The sequence below is a fragment of the Myotis daubentonii genome, chromosome 9 (genome assembly GCF_963259705.1).
Source record: "Myotis daubentonii chromosome 9, mMyoDau2.1, whole genome shotgun sequence".
Taxonomy (NCBI): Eukaryota; Metazoa; Chordata; class Mammalia; order Chiroptera; family Vespertilionidae; genus Myotis; species Myotis daubentonii.
In genome coordinates this window covers 47,761,451-47,784,012 of record NC_081848.1, presented here as the reverse complement: position 1 = coordinate 47,784,012, position 22,562 = coordinate 47,761,451, and the positions used below count along the sequence as shown (strand labels likewise).

Here is a 22,562-nt window from a genome sequence, read left to right as displayed (position 1 = left end):
AGAATCAATTGTTTTGATATGTAAAACAGTTGGATCATAGTAAGTACTCAATAACATTTAATGATGTTGGCAATATCAATGATGATGATGCCTGAACAACACCAGTAGGGGCAACCACCCAGCTGTAATAATTGAGGAATAAGATTTGGAGATTATTGATTGATTTTTTTTTCTTTTTTTTTATTCTTACAGTATTACAAAGGGTATTACATATTATTGATTGATTCTTAACCAGACTTTCAACCAATCCTTCTTTATTCAGCCCCAGTCCACATCTCAGCCTTTAAAGGAACTCGGTGCCTCCAATTCCTAGGACTTTTTAGGTCCTGAGGGGCACATTAGTTTGCTTCTTAGAGGCTTTCTCTCTGAAGGACTTCACTTTAATGTACAGCTTCCAAAATATTCCCTGCATTTTCTTGTTGAGGGGCCTATCTGCCCCATTACGGAACAGGTCCTCCTCATCAGCCCCTGTGGTGCCACTTCAGGGTTTGAGACACAGTAAGAAATAAAAGAATGTTTATTAAATAGATCAATGCAGACAGTCAGGAAGAACTGTGGGGATACAGACGAAGGAGAGGCTGACTAGAAACGTTCCGTGAGGGTATTATTTTTCAGCTGTTCTTTGGAGTTTTTTAAGGGGTGCAGAGGGAACCGGGCAAGCAAAGTAAGGAATGTGCCGGGATACAGCAAATGATCTAGTTTGAAGGAACTCTGGTAAGACAAGATCTGCGGGCCTTGGGGTCTTGGGAAGGAGTTTGACAGTTGTTCTGAGGAGAAAGAGGAGTTGCTGAGACATTTTAATCTGAGGAGAGAGATCACTGGACCTGCATTTTAGTATTCCCCTGCTTTGGCCGCAGATGGAGAATGGATGCGAGGGGCCTGGGGTGGGGGGCTGGAAGATTGTCAGTTTGTTGAAGTAACAGGAACTGGCTGGTGTGGTCTGGGGTGGGTAGAGAGCAATGGTGGTCAGCGGGGATGGAGAGGAGGGCGCGCAGTGTGGGTTATGTCGGCAGCAGGACACACAGGGCAGGATGCACAGGTGCAGGCAGGGAGGTAGGGGCAGGAGGAGTTCCTCATTTGCTGGGAGTGCGCGGTACGGTTTACAGTGAAACCTCGCGGGAGGAGCAGGTCAGCCCGGCACCGAGGAGTGGGAGGTGCGGGCGCCGAGCGCACTTGTCCCTCGCGCGTCGCCGTCGGTGCAGCCCGCGGTTCGGTCCGAGGAGGCCGCCAGCGCTGCGATTCCGCTTCCGGTTCGCGTCGGCACCTGCGGCGAGGGCGAGCGGCCATGGCGTACTCCACGGTGCAGAGGGTGGCCCTGGCCTCGGGGGTCGTCCTGGCCGTGTCGCTGCTGCTGCCCAAGGCCTTCCTGTCCCGCGGAAAGCGAGAGGAGCCGGCGCCGGCGCCCGGAGGTGAGCGCGGGCCAGCTCCCCAGGAGCGCCCGGCATCCCCGCTCCCTGTAGGGATGGGGTGAGGCCCGAGTCGCCGGTCCCCACCTTCAAAGCCGCCCAGCCGGCTGGAGAAGGCAGCGCTGGCGGCGTTTGGGAGGTGCCAAGCCCCACAGTTCCCTTGGCTGCAGTGGGCAGGGCCCGACTCCCCTGCGCCCTGTGCCTCCTGACGCTCCCGGGCCCGGACGGCGCGCTCATGCCGGACTCTGCGCTCCCAGTGGCCGGCACCCCGCTACTCGCAGCCCCTTCCCCTCCCTGGCTTAGCTCATCTCAGGCAGCTGCTTTGGGTCAGGAGGGCTCCCACTTGGGATCCCTCTGTAGGTTTCCGTGTGCTTTCTATTGTGCTTTTGTGTGTAATAAAGTCCGTTGGAATTGGTGTTGCTAACCTTAATTCCTGGTGTGGTTTTAATTTGATGTTGGGGTGTGTGTGTGCGCGCGCGCCTTGTAAAATATACAGGCATACCTTGTAAATACTGCGGGTCCGCTTCCGGACCCCCCTAAAAAAGCGAGGATCGCAGTACAGCCAGTCGTGATCTTTTTGCTGGTGGAGGGTCTTGCTTTCAGCTTGTTTAAAAAAAAAAGAAAAAGAAACACCTGGAAAGGTCCATAAAGCAAGGTATGCTTGTGACTTGATTTTAATCCAAGTGTTGGTTTCTGAAGTGCACAAATCATTAAGGTCCCTTTTCTTAAGTAATTTGTTGATTCCCTTGTTATTGACATGATGTCAATGACCTCATGTTTAAAAATCCATCTTGTTGGTTGCATTCCGGGGCTTTTACATGATGAATGAGTGTAAAGGTGAATGCCTAAGGCTGGGAGAGGGAAGGAGAACAGGTGATGAGGTGCTACTGTAACTGTCTCCTGTACATTATCTCTGCAACATCCTTAAGGCATGGTGTTATGGTCTCCAAACACTTCCACTAATTCTCAGCCTGTTGGTTATTGGACAGCTCCCTTTACACTGAAACCCATTTCCCTCTCATTGGTGCTCACTGGCTGTAGTCCCACCCCCTTGTACATCATCGTAGATTATAAATACTACAAATACAGAGAACTAGGCTCTAGGGGTGGAGGACATATCAAACCCAGAATTCTGTTGATAGAATTTGCTTGATAATCTTTGTACCTGCAAAACAATTTGCCCGAGACTCCTAAAAAAATATTTTACATATTTGTTCTTACTTTTTTCTTTATTACAGAATCCTGAAGGGTTTACTCACTTGTCTAATGACACTGTCTACCATGAAGGAAAGCAAATTCATGATCATCTTGAGCAATAAAGATTTTTCTTCAACAGCATTTTATGGAGTTGAATTCCCATTATGCTGAGTTATCTTTAATAAGTTGTATTGAATGTGAGTGGGAGACACTCCTCTGAATGTTGTAGAGTGTAGAGTAGAGATTAGACATGGCTCTTTCCCTTGAGAACTCAAGTGCTGGTATTCAATGCTCTCCTGTTAGAATCTTTGCACTAACTAGGAATCAAGCCTGCAGCCTGGGCATATACTCTTACCATGTATCAAACGGTGACCTCCTCATTCATGGGTCGACACTTAATCACTGAGCCATACTGGCCAGGCTTTTATATTCTTTATTGCAGGGGTGACTATATGATATGAAATTTTCTTGTTTACTCATTTTTTGTTTGTTTGTTTCTACTTTCTAGATTGTAAGATCCTTGAGAGCAGGGACCTTGTCTTGTTTACCCTATTTCTTTAGCACCTGGCTAAAATAACATTAATAGATATTTTTAAACAAATAATTTAAGATTATGAAGCTATCTAATTGTGAACTCACTTTTTGCATTAGTTACTGAAGTAGTATAATCTAGGCAAAAACTAATCTTAAATGATATATTCTGGTAACTAGAATTTGCTAAAACCCTTGCCCTTGTACACTGACATTTTAAAAACAGCGACTCCTGACCATTTTTGGGTTACATATCCCTTTGAGAATTGGATGAAAGTTATGGATTTTCTCCCTAGAAAAATGCATGTACTTTTTATGTATACATTCAGAATTTATGTATCAATTCAGAGAATTCACAGAACCTAGGAATCCTGCTTTCAAGAAAGGGGCAGTCTCGTTTATTTGAAAATTCTTGAAATTTGTGTCATTGTAGCTTCCATTTCTACCCATTGGAATATGTGAAAAAAAGCACAGTCCCTTTTCCACATGACAACTATTAAGATAGTCTTTTAGCAAATATTTGTGATGTACCCTTTCACATAGAATACACACAGTGTACAGTTACTAGTTACTGTAAATTGCCAGGGTCTTTCTCAACATCTAGAAGGGTTCAGGAATCTGGAGAAGGGGCTGCGCGTAAATTAATAAAGAGACTAGACATGAAATATAAATTTGGAAGGCATTTTGGGGAGCCAGAGGAGACCTGGCTTCAGTAACCAAGTTCTCCAAATCTCTGGACCCCTAGCTTTTTATTAACACAAATTGCCCTAAAGCAAAGCAGATATACATATCAAAGGTAAGATTTGGTATACAGCAGGCAGGTCGGGGGAACTGCCCTCGGCTGTCAGGCAGCAGGCAGTAATATATGCAGATGTTTAGATTTGAGGAAATGCTTTCAGCTATTCCAGCAGGCAATAATATGTATCTTTAGCCCTGCTGAAGCCTCAAGGTTCAACAACTTTTTTTTAAAAAAAAATTATATATATATATCTTTATTGATTTTAGAGAGGAAGGGAGAGGGAAAGAGAGATAGAAACATTAATGATGAGAGAGAATCATTGATCGGCTGCCTCCTGCACGTCCCCTACTGGGGATCAAGCCCGCAACCCAGGCATGTGCCCCTGACCAGAATCGAACCTGGGATCCTTCAGTCCGCAAGCTGATGCTCTATCCACTGAGTCGAACCAGCTAGGGCTTCACCAACTTTTTGATGAAACGTCTTGCATTTATGACATGCTGGAATTAGCCTCCAGCAGTGAATTCCAGGAAAAAATAAGCCATATCTCTGCCTGAGGAACCCACAGCTTAGTAGAGGAAAACAGACAACAACTAAGTGCAAAAAGTATCAGTTACAGGTCTCAAGTCCTTGCAGGAAACAGGGAGATATATGGTTAGATTGGTCAGGTGCTTTGGGGGGAGGGGGACAACAAAGCTGTCGGAGTAGAGTATGGTATGTGTGTTTTTCTAACAGCTTTAAAAATTTCTTAACTTTACTGGGGTGACATTGGTTATTTTTTCATTTTATTTTAATTAAATTCATTGGGGTGACACCTAACAGCTTTTTTTGAGATATAATTCACATACCATACAATTCACCCATTTAAGTGTACAATTTAGTGGTTTTTAATACATTCAGAGTTATGCAGCCATCATCACCATTAATTTTAGAACATTTCATCCCCCCCCCCAAAAAATCCCATAATCTTTAGTCATTACCCTCTAACATGCCCCCCTTCAGCCCTAGAGCAACCACTAATCTACTTTCTGTACCTATCAATTTTTCTATTCTGGACATTTCATATAGATCTTTTGTGACTGACTTCTTTCACTTAGCATAATGTTTTTATGGTTCAAACATGTTGTAGCATGTATGAGTACTTCATTTCTTTTTATGGCTAAGTAATATTTCTTTGTGTGGATATACCACATTTTTAAATCATTTTATCATCAGTTGCTGGACACTGGGTTGTTTATATTTTTTTTATTATGAATAATGCTGCTGTTGATTTTTGTGTACATATATGTTTTCATTTCTCTTGGGAATCAAATGCGAACATTTTAGTGTGGCTGGAACTAACTGGAATTTCAGGGTCATGTGATTTATTACTCTCTGTTTGAAGAACTGCTAGACTATTTTCCAAAGTGGCTGCACTGTTGTATATTCCCACCAGCAATGTATGAGGGTTCCAGTTTCTCCACATCTTGCCTACACTTGCTATTGTTTGCCCTTTTGGTGATAGTCATCTTAGTGGGTGAGAAGTGGTATCTCCTTGTGGTTTTATTTGCATTTCTCTGATATTGAGCCGTTTCCATGTGTTTATTGGCTATTTGTATATTTTTGGAGAAAATTCTATTCAGATCTTTTGCCCATTTTTAAATTGAGTTACCTTTTATTATTGAGTTTTAAGAGTTCTTTTTATACTAGATACAAGTCCACTATCAGATACATGATTAGCAATTATTTTTTCCCATTGAGTGGGTTGCTTTCATTTTCTTGATGGTGTACTTTTAGGGAAAAACATTTTTAATTTTGATGCAGTCCAGTTTATTTTTTTCTTTTGTTGCATCTTCTTTTGGTTCATATTTAAATAATCATTGCCAAATCCAAGATCACGAAGATTTATGCCTATGTTTTCAAGTTTTATAGTATTTGCACTTACATTTAGTACTTAATCCATTTTGAGTTAATTTTTGTATACAATGTTAAGTAGAAGTCCAGTTTCATGTGGATATGCAGTTAGTTGTCCCAGCACCATTTGTTGAAAAGCTATTCTTTTTATTTTTTTTATTTTTTATTTATTTTATTTTATTTTTTTTGCTTGAAGTATTACAAAGGGTATTACATATGTGTCCATTTTTTCCCCCTGCCCTAGACAGTCCCCTAGCCTCCCCTATCCCCCAGTGTCTTATGTCCATTGGTTATGCTTATATGCATGCATACAAGTCCTTTAGTTGATCTCTTACCCCCCTACCTCCTGCCCCCCAACCCTCCCCGGCCTTCCCGCTGCAGTTTGACAATCTGTTTGAGGCAGCTCTGCCTCTGTATCTATTATTGTTCAAAAGTTTAGAATGGTCTCTATTATCCATGAATTAGTGAGATCATGTGGTATTTTTCCTTCATTGACTGGCTTATTTCACTCAGCATAATGGTCTCCAGTTCCATCCATGACGTTGCAAATGGTAAGAGTTCCTTCCTTTTTAGAGCAGCATAGTATTCCATCGTGTAGATGTACCACAGTTTTCTAATCCATTCATCTACTGATGGGCACTTAGGCTGTTTCCAGATCTTAGCTATGGTGAATTGTGCTGCTATGAACATAGGGGTGCATATATCCTTTCTGATTGGTGTTTCTGGTTTCTTGGGATATATTCCTAGAAGTGGGATCACAGGGTCAAATGGGAGTTCCATTTTCAGTTTTTTAAGGAAACTCCATACTGTCTTCCATAGTGGCTGCACCAGTCTGCATTCCCACCAGCAGTGCACAAGTGTTCCTTTTTCTCCACATCCTCTCCAGCACTTGTCGTTTGTTGATTTGTTGATGATAGCCAGTCTGACAGGTGTGAGATGGTACCTCATTGTTGTTTTGATTTGCATCTCTCGAATGATTAGTGACTTTGAGCATGTTTTCATATGTCTCTTGGCTTTCTGAATGTCCTCTTTTGAAAGGTGTCTATTTAGGTCCTTTGCCCATTTTCTGATTGGATTGTTGATCTTCCTTTTGTTAAGTTGTATGAGTTCCCTATAAATTTTGGAGATTAGGCCCTTATCAGATATGACATTGGCAAATATGTTTTCCCACACAGTGGGTTTTCTCGTTGTTTTGTTGATGGTTTCTTTTGCTGTGCAGAAGCTTTTTATTTTGATGTAGTCCCATTTGTTCATTTTTTCTTTAGTTTCAAGTGCCCTAGGAGCTGTATCAGTGAAGAAATTGCTTCGGCATATGTCTGAGATTTTGTTGCCTTTGGATTCTTCTAGAATTTTTATGGTTTCCTGTCGTACATTTAAGTCCTTTATCCATTTTGAGTTTATTTTTGTGTATGGTGTAAGTTGGTGGTCTAGTTTCATTTTCTTGCATATATCTGTCCAATTTTCCCAACACCATTTATTGAAGAGACTGTCTGGGCTCCATCGTATGTTCTTGCCTCCTTTGTCAAATATTAATTGAGCATATTGGTTCGGGCCGATTTCTGGGCTCTCTATTCTATTCCATTGATCTATATGCCTATTCTTGTGCCAGTACCAGGCAGTTTTGAGAACAGTGGCTTTGTAATACAACTTGATATCTGGTATTGAGATCCCACCTACTTTGTTCTTTTTCAGGATTGCTGCAGCTATTCGGGGTCTTTTTTTATTCCAGATGAATTTTTGGAGAGTTCGTTCTAGATCTCTGAAGTATGCCATTGGTATTTTAATGGGAAGTGCATTGAATTTATAGATTGCTTTGGGTAGTATGGACATTTTAATGATGTTGATTCTACCAATCCATGAACACGGTATGTTCTTCCATCTGTTTATGTCTTCCTCTATCTCTTTTTTCAACGTCCTGTAGTTTTCTGAGTAGAGGTCTTTTACCTCTTTAGTTAAGTTTATTCCTAGGTAGCGAAAAGCTATTCTTTTTACACTGAATTGCTTTGACACCCTTGTCAAAATTCAGTTGAATATAAATGAGAGAGTTTATTCCTGGAATCTCAGTTCTGTTCCATTGATATACATATATTGATATATACAGAGTGTGGAAAAGTAGGTTTACAGTTTTTTGTATAGAAAATATACAATAATTAATAAATAATCCTATATAATAAAAGGGTAATATGCAAATTGACCCTCCTGGTGGAATGACCAGAATGACAGCTGGACCAGTCACTATGGGTCTCAGTTACCACCTCTTGGGCCCTTTCCCCTGTCAGCAGGCTCCAATTGCCTGATGGCGAACAGGGTACTGGGGTTGGGTGGCGGGGGACACCGGTGGCGCCAGGCCAAGGCCCCAGCACAGCAGGCTGCCCCACACACAGAGGGCGACCCGCAGTGGGGGCAGGGCCGGCAAGTGGGTGGGAACAGCCAACTTCTTGGTCCCTTCCCCTGCCGTCAGGCACCAATCACGTGATGGCAAACGGGGAACCGGGATGGGTGGCAGTGGGGGAGGGGCGGGGGGGGCAGGGCAGCTGTGGGCAGGCGGGGAAGATGGCACTGATCGCAGGCCAGGCCTAAGGACCATACCTGCACATGAATTTTGTGTACTGGACCTCTAGTACAAGAATAAACTCTGTTTCACATACTTAAAACTGTACACCTACTTTTTTCCTCACTCTGTAAATGTATATGTGTGTGTATGTGTGTGTGTGTGTGTATATTTGCCAGTACCGCAGTCTTAATTACTGTAACTTTGTAGTAAGTTTTGAGATTGTGAATTCAACTTTGTTCTCTTTCAAGATTGATTTCTGAGTCCTATGACCCATCATTTCCATATAAAATTTAGAATCAGCTTGTCAATTTTTACAAAAAAAAAAAGAGAAGAAAAAGAAAAATCCAACTGGGATTTTAATAGATTGTGTTGAATCTATAGATCAATTTGGAGAGTACTGCCATCTTAACAATATCAAGGCTTTCCATCTGTGAGCAAAAATTTCTTTAAAAAAAAATATTTTATTGATTTTTTACAGAGAGGAAGGGAGAGGGATAGAGAGCTAGAAACATCAATGAGAGAGAAACATCGATCAGCTGCCTCCTGCACACTCCCCACTAGGGATGTGCCCGCAACCAAGGCACATGCCCCAGACCGGAATCGAACCTGGGACCCTTGAGTCTGCAGGCCGACTCTCTATCCACTAAGCCAAACCGGTTAGGGCAAAAACTTCTTTTTATTGAAGTCTTTAATTGCTTTCAAAGAAGTTTGTAATTTTCAGTGTTTAAATCTTATTTTGTTAAATATATTTCTAAGTATTCCTTTTTATGTTATTATAAATTGAATTAATTTTATTTTAGATTGTTTGCTAGTGTATAGAAATACAATTCATTTTTGTGTATTAATACTGTGTCCTGCAACCTTGCTGAATTATTGGCTCTAAAACACAATCGTGTCATCTGCAAATAGAGATAGTTTTACTTTTCTTTCCAATCTGCATGCCTTTTATTTCTTTCTCTTGCTTAACTGCCCAGGCTAGAACCTCTAGTATAATGTTGAATAGAAGTGCTGTGGGTTTTTTGTAGATGCCCTTTATCGGATTGGGGAAGTTCCCTTCTATTTCTAGTTTGTTGAGTGTTTTTATTATGAAGGGATGTTGAATTATGTAAATGCTTTTTCTAGGTCAATTGAGATGATTGTGGGGTTTTTGTCCATTCTGTTGATATAATGTATTACATGATTTATTTTTGGATATTAAATCAACTTTGCATTCTTTGTCTGATTGAAGTGGGATCTCTTAAAGTGTTTTTATCATCCCGAGTAAGAAGGGCATTCCAATCGGAGGGAACATGAGAAAAAAAAATCCAGAACCTTGAAATAGCTTTAGAATTGTAAGAGATGAGACAGAGAAATTGGAAGGGCCAAACTGAAGATTTTTTTTCTGCCGTACCTTAGGAGTTTATATTTTACTCTAAAGGTAGAGGAGGCCATTGTAAGTTTGCTACTAAGTAGGAGACATCTAGTCTGGTTTTGGAAAAGATGCTCTGGCAGCAGCATAGAGGCTGCATTGCGAGGATTTCTTCAGGGGGAGGATTGTTGCAGGATTCCAGTGGAGATATCATGAGCTTCATTAAGCTGGTCAGTTAGGAGACTCATGACAGCGGACAGAAAGTTCAGTTGTCCTCTTAAAACAGAAAGGGAATTTATTGTCTTGCAAATGAGAAGACTGTGTTAGAACTGGCCTCCCGTGTTGTTTGATCCAGAGATTCACAATCTCATCAGGGCTCCAGCTCTGATTTTTCTGTGTCCTTTTTGCTTCTGGGCTCCTTCTCAAGTTGGTTCTATTCCCTGACTGTTCTCTCAGGATAGCAACAATGGTTTACACCGTTCCAGACAGCACCCTGTCTATTCAGGGAAAGAGTGTGTCTTCTCTTTTAAGTTCTTCCTTCAGTCCCACCTCACTCTTACTCTCCAGGAGTTCCAACTAACATATCCACCCTTTTTGATGGCTTGAATTCAGTTATGTGCAGTGTTTGGGTGGGAAGAATATGCTGATTAACTACTCTGAAGTTGAGAGTGATTGCCAAAGGGAAATAGGGGTACGAGAGGAAGAGGAGTAAGTAGAACAGGGGAGGCGATCCGCAGTGGGTAGGAGAACAATTTTAAGAGACATTTTTAAATAGGAGTGGAAGGTGAGGGAGAAGGAGGCATCTTGGATTATTCTCAGGTCATTGTTCAGGTCAGTGGTTCTCAACCTTGGCTGCACATTAGAATTACCTGGGCGTCTTTTTAAAATCCTGATTTCTGGGCCTCATCCTCCGGAAATTCTGTTTCTTTGTTATTGGGTGGAGCCACAACATTAGTAACAAAGAAACAGAATTTCCGGAGGATGAGGCCCAGAAATCAGGATTTTAAAAAGATTCCCAGGAGATTCTAATGTGCAGCCAAGTTTGAGGACCACTGGTTTAGGTGAATAAATAGATGGTGATGCCCTTCACCAAAACAGGAATGAAGGAAAGGTAGATTTGAGGGGAAAGATGGTGAGTTCAGGAAATTGAGGACTAGTATCATGTCCCCTTCTTCAGTCTGTTTTCTTACTTTGACATCTCAAGCTCCCTCTTCCACTCCTCATGTGACATATATGATGACATAGTTGCAAGTATCTCAACATAGCTTCTTAGAAAGTAAATAACAGCATGTGTAAACCAATTAGCTCATGGAAGAGCAGCCTATTGCCTCTTTTTAAAATCCTATACGTAATGCATCCTGGGGGATTGCTTTAGACTTTTGGCATTTTTACTTGCTGATCTTACTGTATATTAGAATCCTAAGTTTTTTTAAAAAATAGATTTTTGGTTTTTTTGTACTGTTTACTTGATGTTTTGGAACCAAATATATACTTGATAGTCTTCCCTGTTGCATTTTACCTGTTTAAATTTGGTCTATAATTGTGGCCTCTTGAAGTTATTTCAGAGCATTCATTTTTCCATTCAGTGTATTTATTTGCCATCTCTCTCAGCTATATGCCATTCTTGATTTTTAAAAAAATCTTTTGTTTGGGATATTTTCAAACCTAAGCAAAAGTAGAGTGAGTAGTAAAATGAATCCGCATTACCCTGCTTCAACAACTATCATTTTGTGTCATGGGCATCTCCACCTACTTTTCCCTCATACACTCGATTATTTTAAAGCAAATCCCAGACATTGGATTATTTTATCCTTAAGTACTAAAGGATATAGCATACATCTCTAAAAATACAAATTCTTTTTGAAACATAGCCACAGTACCATTATCACACATAAAAATCAATAATTCCATACTGTTATTAAATATCCAGTCGGTGTTCAAATTTCTCTCACTACCTCATTATATTTTTTTCACAATTTCACCCTTAATTATGATCAGCATGTCTTTTTGATAGATCACGCAATTATTTTCTTAATGTATCAGTCATTTGAAACTGCTATTAGGATTGCACCTTTTGTGAAGAGTTAGTTATTCCACCAGTTGATCATTTGATTATTTTACTCCACATTACTGTCCGCTTTAGACTTTGATCTGCCTGCTTCCTCCCTTCCCTCTTCAGTCCGGCCTCAACAAGGCAGCCATATTGATCCTCTCAAAGCGTAAGTCTCTCTCCTCCACAATACCCTGCAGTGGCTTCTGGCTCACTCAGATGAAAAGACAAAATCTGTACATGACCTAAAAGGCCCTACTTAATCCTCTTCGCCATTTCTTTCTATGTTTCCTGCTGTCTCACTTTGCTTTGACCACACTGGCCTCCTCCTTGCTGTTCTTTAACATGCCAGGCATGCTCCCACTTCAGGGAATTTGCATTTGCTGTTTTCCCTTGGCCTGAAATGCTATTTTTTTAAAATATCCATCTGCCTTTCCTCCATCTTTTATTAGGCCTTCACTTGAATGATATCTCCTGAGCCTTCTCTGGCCACTTGACCTAAAATCTACCCCCAACATGTACTATCTCCTTAGCCTGCTTATTTCTTTTCTCCTTAGTATTTATCACTATCTTGTTTGATATCTCTTTTCTTACTTACAAAGGAAGTTCTACGTTGCCAGGGATTTTTGTTTTGTTCACTGCTGTATCTCCAGTTTTAGACCATGGCTGCACATAGTAGACAATAAATATTTACTAATGAATGAAAGAATGAGTAAATAGAGTGCATTAATGAATGCTGGCTTCTAGGGATTATGGCTTCCCTTATTAGCATTTGTAAGCCATTACCTTTTTACTGTTGTTATTATTATATTCTTTATGGCTACATAAATTATTTTGCATGCATGTGTGGACTATTATGAATCCAGTAAATTATATGAATGAGTTTTAAATGATAGGGGAAAATTATATGCTATACGTAAAAAGTAAAGATGTACTCACTATGTATTTACCAGAAAGAAATAGGTCAACATTTTAACAGTGGTTATTTCTGGATGAAATATGGGTGGTTGTTATCCTTTACACTTTTTTGTACTTTCTCAATTTCCCATAGGTATGCATTTCTTTTCTAATAAGGAAAAGTATACCTTTTTTTCCCTCCTACATCCACTCCATCATAAAATGGAAAAATCCATTTTAGAATCTAACCTACTCACTTCTCTGTAGTTGAAAAGTCCACCCTTCACTTTCTACATTTTTGCAAACTGGAACAGTAGTTATCTATCTCTATTCTTTCAAGATTTCTCTTTTCATTGATATAATTTCTTAAATTTTTTTTAGTTCATTTGACCTTATTTGTAAGTGTTCTCAATCTTCTTGGTAGAAATTATTTAGTGAATAGACTTGAATTTATTCTCTTCACACATCTTGGACTTCATTTTATTTTTTTTCCATTAGGATTATTAATTCTCTTCCATTTAACACAAAATTTACTCCCTTTGATAGAGAATATGGAAGCAAATAAAGGTTAAAAAATTCTGCTCACTTAGCATTACATTTTATTATCAGGCAAGTTGCTATTTGCTCTAAAAATACCCTTGTGCTACCCTTTTTGTAGATCCTAATTTATTTTGGACCTTGGCCTCCTCATGTGGTTCTTCCAAGTCTTGCTACTCTTTCTTGCTGATTGCTTTTGTGTCTTTCTGTTCATCTTTCTTCTTTTATTTTTTTAATTTTATTACTTTTAATCATATTTTATTTTTCAGTTATGGATGCCATATACTATTTATTAGTTTCAGGTGTATACCCCAGTGATTAGACATATACATCCTGATAAATCTTGTACCCATCTTACACCATACATAGTCATTAGAATATTATTGACTGTACTCCCTATGCTGTACTTTACATCCCCATGACTAATCTGTAACAACCAATTTCTACTTCTTAATTCCTTCACCTTTTTCACCCAACCCCTCAACCCTCCCTCCCATCTGGCAACTGTCAAAATGTTCTCTGTATCTATGAATCTGTTTCTGTTCTGCTTGTTCATTTATTTTATTTTTGAGGTTTAATTGTTGATTGATATGTGTTTATTGCCATTTTATTGTTCATATTTTTATCTTTCTCCTCCTTGTCCTCCTCCTTCTCCTTCTTCATCTTTTTAAAGAAGACCCTTTAATATCTCATGTAATACTGGTTTGGTGGTGATGAACTTCCTTCTTGTCTGGGAAGCTCTTTATGTGTCCTTTGATACTAAATGGTAACTTTGTGAGTAGAGTAATCTTGGTTGTAAGTCCTTGCTTTTGGTCATTTCTTGCCTACAAAGTTTCTGTTGAGAAATCAGCTGACATTTTTATGGTGAGAACTCCCTTATAGGTAACTAAATGCTTTTCTCTTGCTGCTTTTAAGATTCTCTCTTTGTCTTTAACCTTTAGCATTTTAATAATGATGTGTCTTGGTGTGGGCCTCTTTGGGTTCATATTGTTTGGGACTCTCTGCATTTCCTGGACTTGTATGTCTGTTTCCTTCACCAGGTTAGGGAAGTTTTCAGATATTTTTTCACATAGGTTTTCAATTTCTTGCTCTCTCCCTTCTTCCAGTACCCTCATGATGTGAATATTAGTATGCTTGAAGTTATCCCAGAGGCTCCTTACACTATCTTCATTTTTTAATTATTTTTCCCTTTTTGCTGTTCTGATTGTGTATTTTTGCTTCCTTATATTTCAAATCACTGATTTGATTCTTGGCTTCATCTACTCTACTGATTTCATGTAAATTATTCTTCATTTTTGACTGTTGTTTTTTTGTTGTTATGGTTTCTGTGTCCTTTTTCATGCTGTTGAAGTTCTCACTAAAATTCCTTGAAGCTCTCACTAAGTTCCTTGAACATTCTTATATCTATTGTTTTGAACTCTGTATCTGGTAGTTTGCTTGCCTCCGTTTCACTTAGTTCTTTCTTTCTTTGGAGATTTCTCCTGTTCTTTCACTTGGGACCTGTTTTGTTGTCTCTGCATTTTGGCTGCTTTCCTGTGCTTGTTTCTATGTATCAGGTACAGATGCTACATCTCCCAGACTTGGCAAAGTTGCCTTCTGTAGTAGGTGTCCTGTAGGGCCCAGTGGCACAGCCTCCCAGTCACCTGAACTGGGCACTTGAGGTGTGCCCCTTTGTGGGCTGTGTGCACTGTCCTTGATTGCTATTGGCATCTCTGGGAGGAATTGACCCCCCAGACCAATTGGCTTTGAGGACCAGCTGTGACTATAGCAGAGGAGCTGCTGTTGGGATTGACTCTGTAGAACAGGACTTGCTTCAGTAGGGCTTTGGTGCTCACCTAGCCTGCCTCTTGAGTGTGTTGCTCATGGAGTTGGAAAGGTTGTTATATGGTCTGAAGCTGTCTACCAGGAGCCTCCCAGGAGGTGCAAGATCAGCCACTGCTTGTCTCCTGCCTGGGGCCACCAAGCACAAGCTACAGAGTGATCTGCAGATGACTGCTACTTGTGCTGGGCTTGGAGGTGCCCAGGAGAGGCCAAGCTGCGAACCAAGGCTGGCTGCTGCTAGTGCTGGTCCTGGAGACACTTAGCAAGAGTTACAGGCTATGTAGGGGTCAGATGCTGCTTGATGAAAGATTTTAGGAAAGTCAGAAGCATGAGGCAAGAGAGGCCATTTGCATGGAAAAACCACTTGAAATGGCTTGGGTGGTGGGGCAGGATTTCGGGGAATCACCAGAGTGGGGCAAACAGTGTGAGTCTGGTTGATGGAGACTCAGATGTGGTGCCCTCCTGCTGACTCTATTCTTTTAGAAGAACTCCCTGCACATCTGCTTCTTCCCTTTGCCTTTCCTACCTGCTTGACAATTTTTGGAATGCCCAAACAAATGTATTTAAAGAGCTTTCCTTTTAGAGAGAGTCTCATGCCATGGAACTGTGTGTCTGTTTTCAGAACTTCCTAGAGCCTATGCCATACAAACTCTACTTTGTTGTCACAAATACTAAGTTGGCCTACTCTCTTTTTCCTGTGATTCTCCTTTCATTTCACCAACCAATTTCTTCTTTGGCCAGAGTAGCAATTCCCCTTCTTTTACCTTATGTATCTGTGGAACATGAAATGTCAGCACACTAGGTCAGGAACTTTTCAGTTGTCCCAGTGTTACCTGATTAAGTCTTTGAATGGGTGACAGGGTTGTTGAAGCCCTCCAAGATGACAGTATACTGCTTCTGTGTTAGAGTCGGCTTCAGGGGGTGTCCTATCCACCACCTCCACTTGGAGCTCCCCCAATAATGTCATACCTGGCATCTCTTCTGCTGACCCTGCTTGACCATGTTTTCCAATGAGTGTTTCACTTTGAATGCTTATAAATAGGATTCCTTACCAGCCCTTTCCCAGTAGCCCTGTTTCTCTAGAATAGTTCAGACTCTTTTGCTGCCATGTTCTTCTCAAGTGAGTTGTGCCCACTGAACCTTGGCAAAACACCAGACCTAAATGTGTAGAGCACTTTGATCAGTCACCCTAACTGCCATTTTCTATGCTCAAACGGTGAAATCAAGAACACTAAAAATAATGAAATAAAATAACTGTTTTTAGTCCTAAGAGTGACTGGGCTGAGTCTTGAGAATGCAGTGTAGGCCAACAGGCACAGTGTAAGACATCCAGATCAGTTGAATAATGTTTACAGTGTGTAAGACCAGAGCATGCCCTGTAGGGCCCCAAGCATAAAGTAAATACTACACATTTATTCAAGAAGTTCGTAGTTTGTCCTCCAGCCACCGAGCAACAGGAATACCCCTGTAGTTGACAAGTTGGGTTTAGTACTTGTGGCCAGGGAGAAGGCATGCCATGGAGAAGCATGCAGTATCTCAGTAAGAGAGTGCTTGAAAAGCATTATTATTGGATTTGGGCTTGTAGCAGGTGATTTAGAGCAGCGGTTGCCAACCTTTTGGACCACCAGTGGTCCGCGGACCACCGGTTGGCGATTGCTGCTCCAAAGGTTTCCTTAAACCAGTGGTCGCCAACCTTTCAGACCTTGCAGACAACCAGTGGTCCGGTCCACAGACCACTGGTTGGCAACTGCTGACTTAGAGGAAGGTTTAAGGATGTGGGGCTTTGCGATGCTGTCAGGAAGTGGGGAAAGTTTATCTAAAGCAGGGGTTCTCAACCTTCTTAATGCCATGACCCTTTAATACAGTTCCTCATGTTGTGGTGACCCCCAACCATAAAATTGTTTTCGTTGCTACTTCATAACTGTAATTTTGCTACTGTTATGAATCGTAATGTAAATATCTTATATGCAGGATGTATTTAGGTGACCCCTGTGAAAGGGTCGTTCGACCCCCAAAGGGGTCGCGACCCACAGGTTGAGAACTGCTGAAAAGGGAGGGCAGACTAGACAAAGACTGCAACTGTAAATGGTAAAGAAGCAACAGTCACTTATTATCCAGGAGTGGGGGCTGTTTGATATTTGGCTGGGACAGTGTTCATGTTTTATCTATTCAAGCAGGTTACTGAGTAGTCATTTTTTTTTTGTCTTGATCTACTGTGGACACATAATGGCCTATCTGATGTTGGTGCCCTGAAATTGCTTGTTTAACAGGAAAACACCAAGACCTAAAAGTGAGTGCCAGATCAGCTTATAGCAACACCAGGGCCAAGCTGATAGTACCAGGGAAGCTTCTGAATGCCATAGGCTTCTTTTCTTTCTCTCAGATATGATTTGTAAGTTCAGCCAGCACTAAATAAAATTGGGTAGAAATGATGCTTAGTGGAAGACCTTACCTATTTCTGTTTCCCAATCCATTCACATAGAGGGTATAGGGCACATAAATATAACTCTTGAATAAAGCCAGGTGTGATTGGGGCAATAAAAGAGGTTTGAGAAGTGTGTTCTAAGTACATGGGGAGAAGACGCTTTGGGGTGAGGGCAATGGCCTGGGCCTTGAAAAATAGGCTGGATTTAGATTATGTGGAGTTGGAGAGAAAGGCAAAACCAGTGGAATACAAGGGCTTAGAGGCAAGATCACAGGGTTTACTCAAAGCATGGTGAGGAGCCTAGTTAGGCTGAGTCAGGAGTATGTAATGGGAAAGAAGTGTGAAGAGGGACTTTTGGACTAGATTATGGAATTCAGGGTTTTTTTTGAATTCTGTTTGTAGGGAGGGAACAGTCAGAACTTGTTAAACACCTACTGTGTGTGCTGGGTGCTTGGAATATGTTAAATCTATAATCCTGTAACAATGCTGAGAAGTAGCTATTATTTTTTGTATTTTACAGATAATGAAAATGAGCTCTATAAAGGTTCAGGATCTTGACTAATAACTCTGACTGAAAAGATGGTACTCATTTTACTTCACTTTGTTGCCTCCTATTTAACATGCCCAGTTGTCGTCAGTGGGAACCATTGAAAGCTTTGATCAGAAATAGGCAAGACCAGTTAGAATTATGCTTCAGGAAGATTACTCTGGTAACAAAACAGTAATAGTTAACATGTATAGAGTACATGGACCTTACCCTATACAACTTAGGTACATATGTATCTTTTTTGGTAATATCTAGGATGAATGGAGGGAAGAAGCTGATAAAAGATAAAGAAAGATCTGGTTAAGTTAGCAGAAAACATCAAAGCAGTGGTAAGCAAAGTAGAGTTAAGAGGGGAATGTAAGAAGAGGCCCTTAGAGACGAGTGATGAGGAAACAGCTGTTGTCCCAGGCTCCACTTAAGTAATACTGAATTAAATATGGCCTCTAGAACGTCCTCAGTATTTAGAAAGAAGCTCACATAACTTACGGAACTAGCCCATTAAGATCTTTCTTGAACTGTGTAATCAGAAATAAAAACACATTCAGTTCTTTATTGATTTATTTGCCCTGAGAATGAAATGCTGCAGATGGTTTAATGTTGCTTTCAGAAAGCTCTTTTGTTAACAGGCTAGAGTTTTTGTTTTTGTTTTGAGCAGCAGGGATGGTTATTAACAATGGAAAGTAGAGCTTCGCTCTGTAAAATCCATTAAGTTTTTAGTCAAGCTTAAATGACATGCTAAGTGAAGTATTAATAATTAAGTAAACCTATATATGGAGAAAGCTTTCAATAAACAATTAGGATTTAGTCGGGTCCCATTTTAGGGAATGCTTAAGTACATTTAGCGATAGTGAAAACAGCTGTTTTCTATTTTGGAGATTCTGCATTATTAATGTTCTATTATCTTTAATGTTCTGATCGCTTTAGTTTCCTAAAGCATATTTTTTTTTAAAAAACCCACAAATCTTGTAATGTAGCTATAAAGTAGAATGTTTGGAATAGTGAAATTTAGAAAATAAGCTAAATGTTAATCAGCTGGAAGAGGGATAAATAAATTGTGACATGGAAACGGAAGGAGCAATGCTTTGAGTGAATGAACTAGAGTTACATATGTCAACATGGTGCATTTCTAGACCAAAATATTGATCCCCATCCAGAAAAAAGAGAAGTTGCAGAAGTATGAATATAGTATCTACACTAATAAAAAGGAAATATGCAAATTGACTGTATCTTCATGACACCCACCAGCCAATCCAGTGAGTATGCAAATTAACCCAACAAAGATGGCAGGTTAATTTGCATACACAGCGCTGAGTGGCCGGGGATGGGGTGGGATGCTTATGTGGTTGCCATGGCGACGAGCAGGTGTTTGGCACCACCCCAGCCACTTTGGGCAGTGTGGGAAGGCAGAAAAGCAACTCTGGGCGGGAACAAAGGCAGAAAGGCGCCTCTGGGCTGGAGTGAAGGCAGTGCCTGCAGCCCGGGGAAGGAAGGCTAATTCTTGCATGAATCTTCATGCATCGGGCCTCTAGTGATACCATAATACAAAGGTTTTTAAATTGTGGTAAAATATACATAACATAAAAATTTTTACCATTGAGTGCACAGTTCAGTGGCATTAGGTACATTCACATTGTTATACAGCCATCACTACTATCCATTCATAACATAAAGGTTTAAAATCGTCAAGATAATGTTGTATATTGTTATTGATGCATGCTTACATAGTAAAGTCTAAAAGTACACCTAAGCCCTGACTGGGTAGCTCATTTGATTGGAACATCATCCTGATACACCAAGTTTGTGAGTTTAATCCCGGGTCAGGGCACATGTTAAGGCTCAAATAGTGAATGCATGAATAAGTAGAACGACAAATTGATATCTCTCTTTCTCAAAATAAATAGAAATTTAAAAAATAAAATAAAACCACACCTAATAATCACCAAATTCAGAGTTGTGGCTATCTTAGAGAGAGTACATGGGAGTTCCAGCTACATGTACATGGTAAGTAGATATATAAGTGCTCATATATTATTTATACTTTTTTGTACACTTGGAGTATTTCATTAAAATTGTTTTAATCAACTAGACATTTTTAAATGTTTTATAGTCATGGACTTTTTAAACATTCTGGGCTCTTAAGTTCTGAGAAACATGGTGGCACCAAGACCCAAGAGTTGAGGTTGCTCCCTGTTGAGGAGAGTTAACTTTACAAGAAGAAAAATCTCTTCCAAATTGAGCATTCTGACTTGAGCCTGCCGTTTCAGGTATACCCTTGGTCACAGGTGGTAGAGGTTATATATAGGTCTCAAGCTTAAAGATCTGAGAGAATGACTCTACAAAGAAAAGAAATACAGGAGAAGAACAGGTTTTGGAAGGTGACGATGAGTTTCATTTGAGATGATAGACATATAAACATTGTTTTCTATTTTTTTTCAGCTCCTCTTTGAATCCACTCTACATTCTCTTTCTTAATCATGTTGTTGTATTTCTTGACACATCATGATTCAGTCAGTGTTGCTTTTTGAAATCCTATAATGTACTTCCTTCCTTACACCCTTTCCTCACTCATTAACTCAAGACAGTTCTAACAGTCTGAGCTGTATAGAGGTGGCATGAGTGTCCTGGGGGAAGTACTGAGTTTCCTGTTGGATGGGATTCAGCAAATTCAAGACCACCACTTAAGGGAAGTAAGGATGTGGAACACAGGTGGTTAGACTAGATGACTTTAAAAAATAGCTTTGTTGAAATATAATTCACATACCATGCAATTTACCTATTAAAATGTACAGTTGGTGATTTTTAATAAAGTCACAGAGTTGTGCAACCATCTCCACAATCAATTTCAGAACATTTTAACATTCCCCGCCCGCCCCCCTCCCAGCCCTAAGAAACCACTAATCTAGTTCCTGTCTCTATAGGTTTGCCTATTCTGGACTCTTCATATTAATGGAATCATATAATACGTGGTCTTGCGTGACTGGGTTTTTTTTTTTTTTTCAATGTAGCATAATGTTTTCAAAGTTCACCCATATTGTAGCATTATCATACTTCCTTTCTTTTTATGGCCAAATAATATTTTAGTGAATGGATATACACATTTTGTTTATCCATTTGTCATTTGATGGACATCTGGTTATTTTAAGTAATGCTGCTATGAACATTTGTATACAAGTTTTTGTGTGAGCATATTCTGGCAACTATCAAATTGTTTTCTGCATCTGTGAGTCTGTATGTATTTTGTTTGTTCATTCCTTTTGTCCTTTAGATTCCACAGATAAGTGAAATCATATGGTATTTGTCTTTGACTTATTTCACTTAGCATAATACCCTCTAGGTCAGCCGTGGGCAAACTACGGCCCGCGGGCAGATCTGGCCCGTTTGAAATGAATAAAACAAACAAACAAAAAAAAACAAAAAAAGACCGTACCCTTTTATGTAATGATGTTTACTTTGAATTTATATTAGTTCACACAAACACTCCAAGTATCCATGCTTTTGTTCCGGCCCTCCGGTCCAGTTTAAGAACCCATTGTGGCCCTTGAGTCAAAAAGTTTGCCCACCCCTGCTCTAGGTCCATCCATGCTGTTGCAAATTGTAAGATTTCATTTTTTAAGATTTTTAAATTGATTTTTAGAGAGAGAAGAAGGGAGAGGAAGAGAAAGAGAGAAACATCCATCATCTGCCTCCTGCACATCCCCTACCGGAGATCAAGCTGGAAACCTGGGCTCGTGCCCTGACCAGGAATCAAACTGTCAACCTTTTGATGCACAGGATGATGCCCAACCAACTGAGCCATACCAATCAGAGCAGGTTCATTCTTTTTGATGGTCAAGTCATATCCCATTGTAAATATGTATCACATCTTCCTTATCCAATTATCTATTAATGGGCACTTGAGTTACTTTCATACCTTGGCTATTGTAAATAATGCCACAATGAACATAGGGTGCTTATATCTTTTTAGATTAGTGTTTTGGGTTTCTTTGTATATGCTAGTATATACCCAGAAGTGGAATTGCTGGGTCAGAAAGCAGTACCATTTTTATTTTTTGAGGAACCTCCCATACTGTTTTCCATAGTGGCTGCACCAATCTACATTCCCACCAACAAGGCACAAGGGTTCCCTTTTATCCACATCCTTGACAAAACTTGTTTGTTGATTTATTGATAATAGCCATTCTGAAAGTTGTGTAGGTGATATCTCATTGTGGTTTTAATTTGCATTTCTCTGATGATTTAGTGATGTTGAGCATTAATATGTCTCTTTGATATCTGTATGCCTTCCTTGGAAAAGTATTCCAATCCTCTGCCCATTTTTTAATTGGGTTGTTAGGTTTTTTTGGTGTTGAGTTGTATGAGTCTTTTATAAATTTTGGATATTAACCCCTTATGAGATGTTTCATTGGTAAATACCTTCTCCCATGCAGTAGGTTGTCTTTTCATTTAGCTATTTCCTTTGCTATGCAAAAACTTTTTAGTTTGATATAGTCCCGTTTGCTTATTTTTTCTTTTGTTTCCCTTGCCCGAGGACATATATCTCAATACTTTTATTATCTGTCTTTTTTATTATAGCATCCTAGTGGGTATAAAGTGGTATCTCATTGTGGGTTTAATATGCAT

The 22,562-nt window shown here is 40.0% G+C and overlaps 1 protein-coding gene across 5 annotated transcripts in view; it reads left to right on the top strand.

Moving 5' to 3' along the window:
• Positions 1-1,204: 1,204 nt before the first annotated feature.
• The window catches only part of RIC3 (RIC3 acetylcholine receptor chaperone), a 37,328-nt gene continuing 15,970 nt past the window's right edge, over positions 1,205-22,562 (top strand). For all 5 annotated transcript variants that reach the window (XR_009454430.1, XM_059708799.1, XM_059708800.1 and 2 more), the window contains exon 1: positions 1,205-1,409. Coding sequence is in view for 4 of the 5 variants with exons in the window: in XM_059708799.1 (XP_059564782.1) it covers positions 1,286-1,409 (124 nt within the window). In the remaining variant the exon portion in view is untranslated. The remainder of the gene's footprint in view (positions 1,410-22,562) is intronic.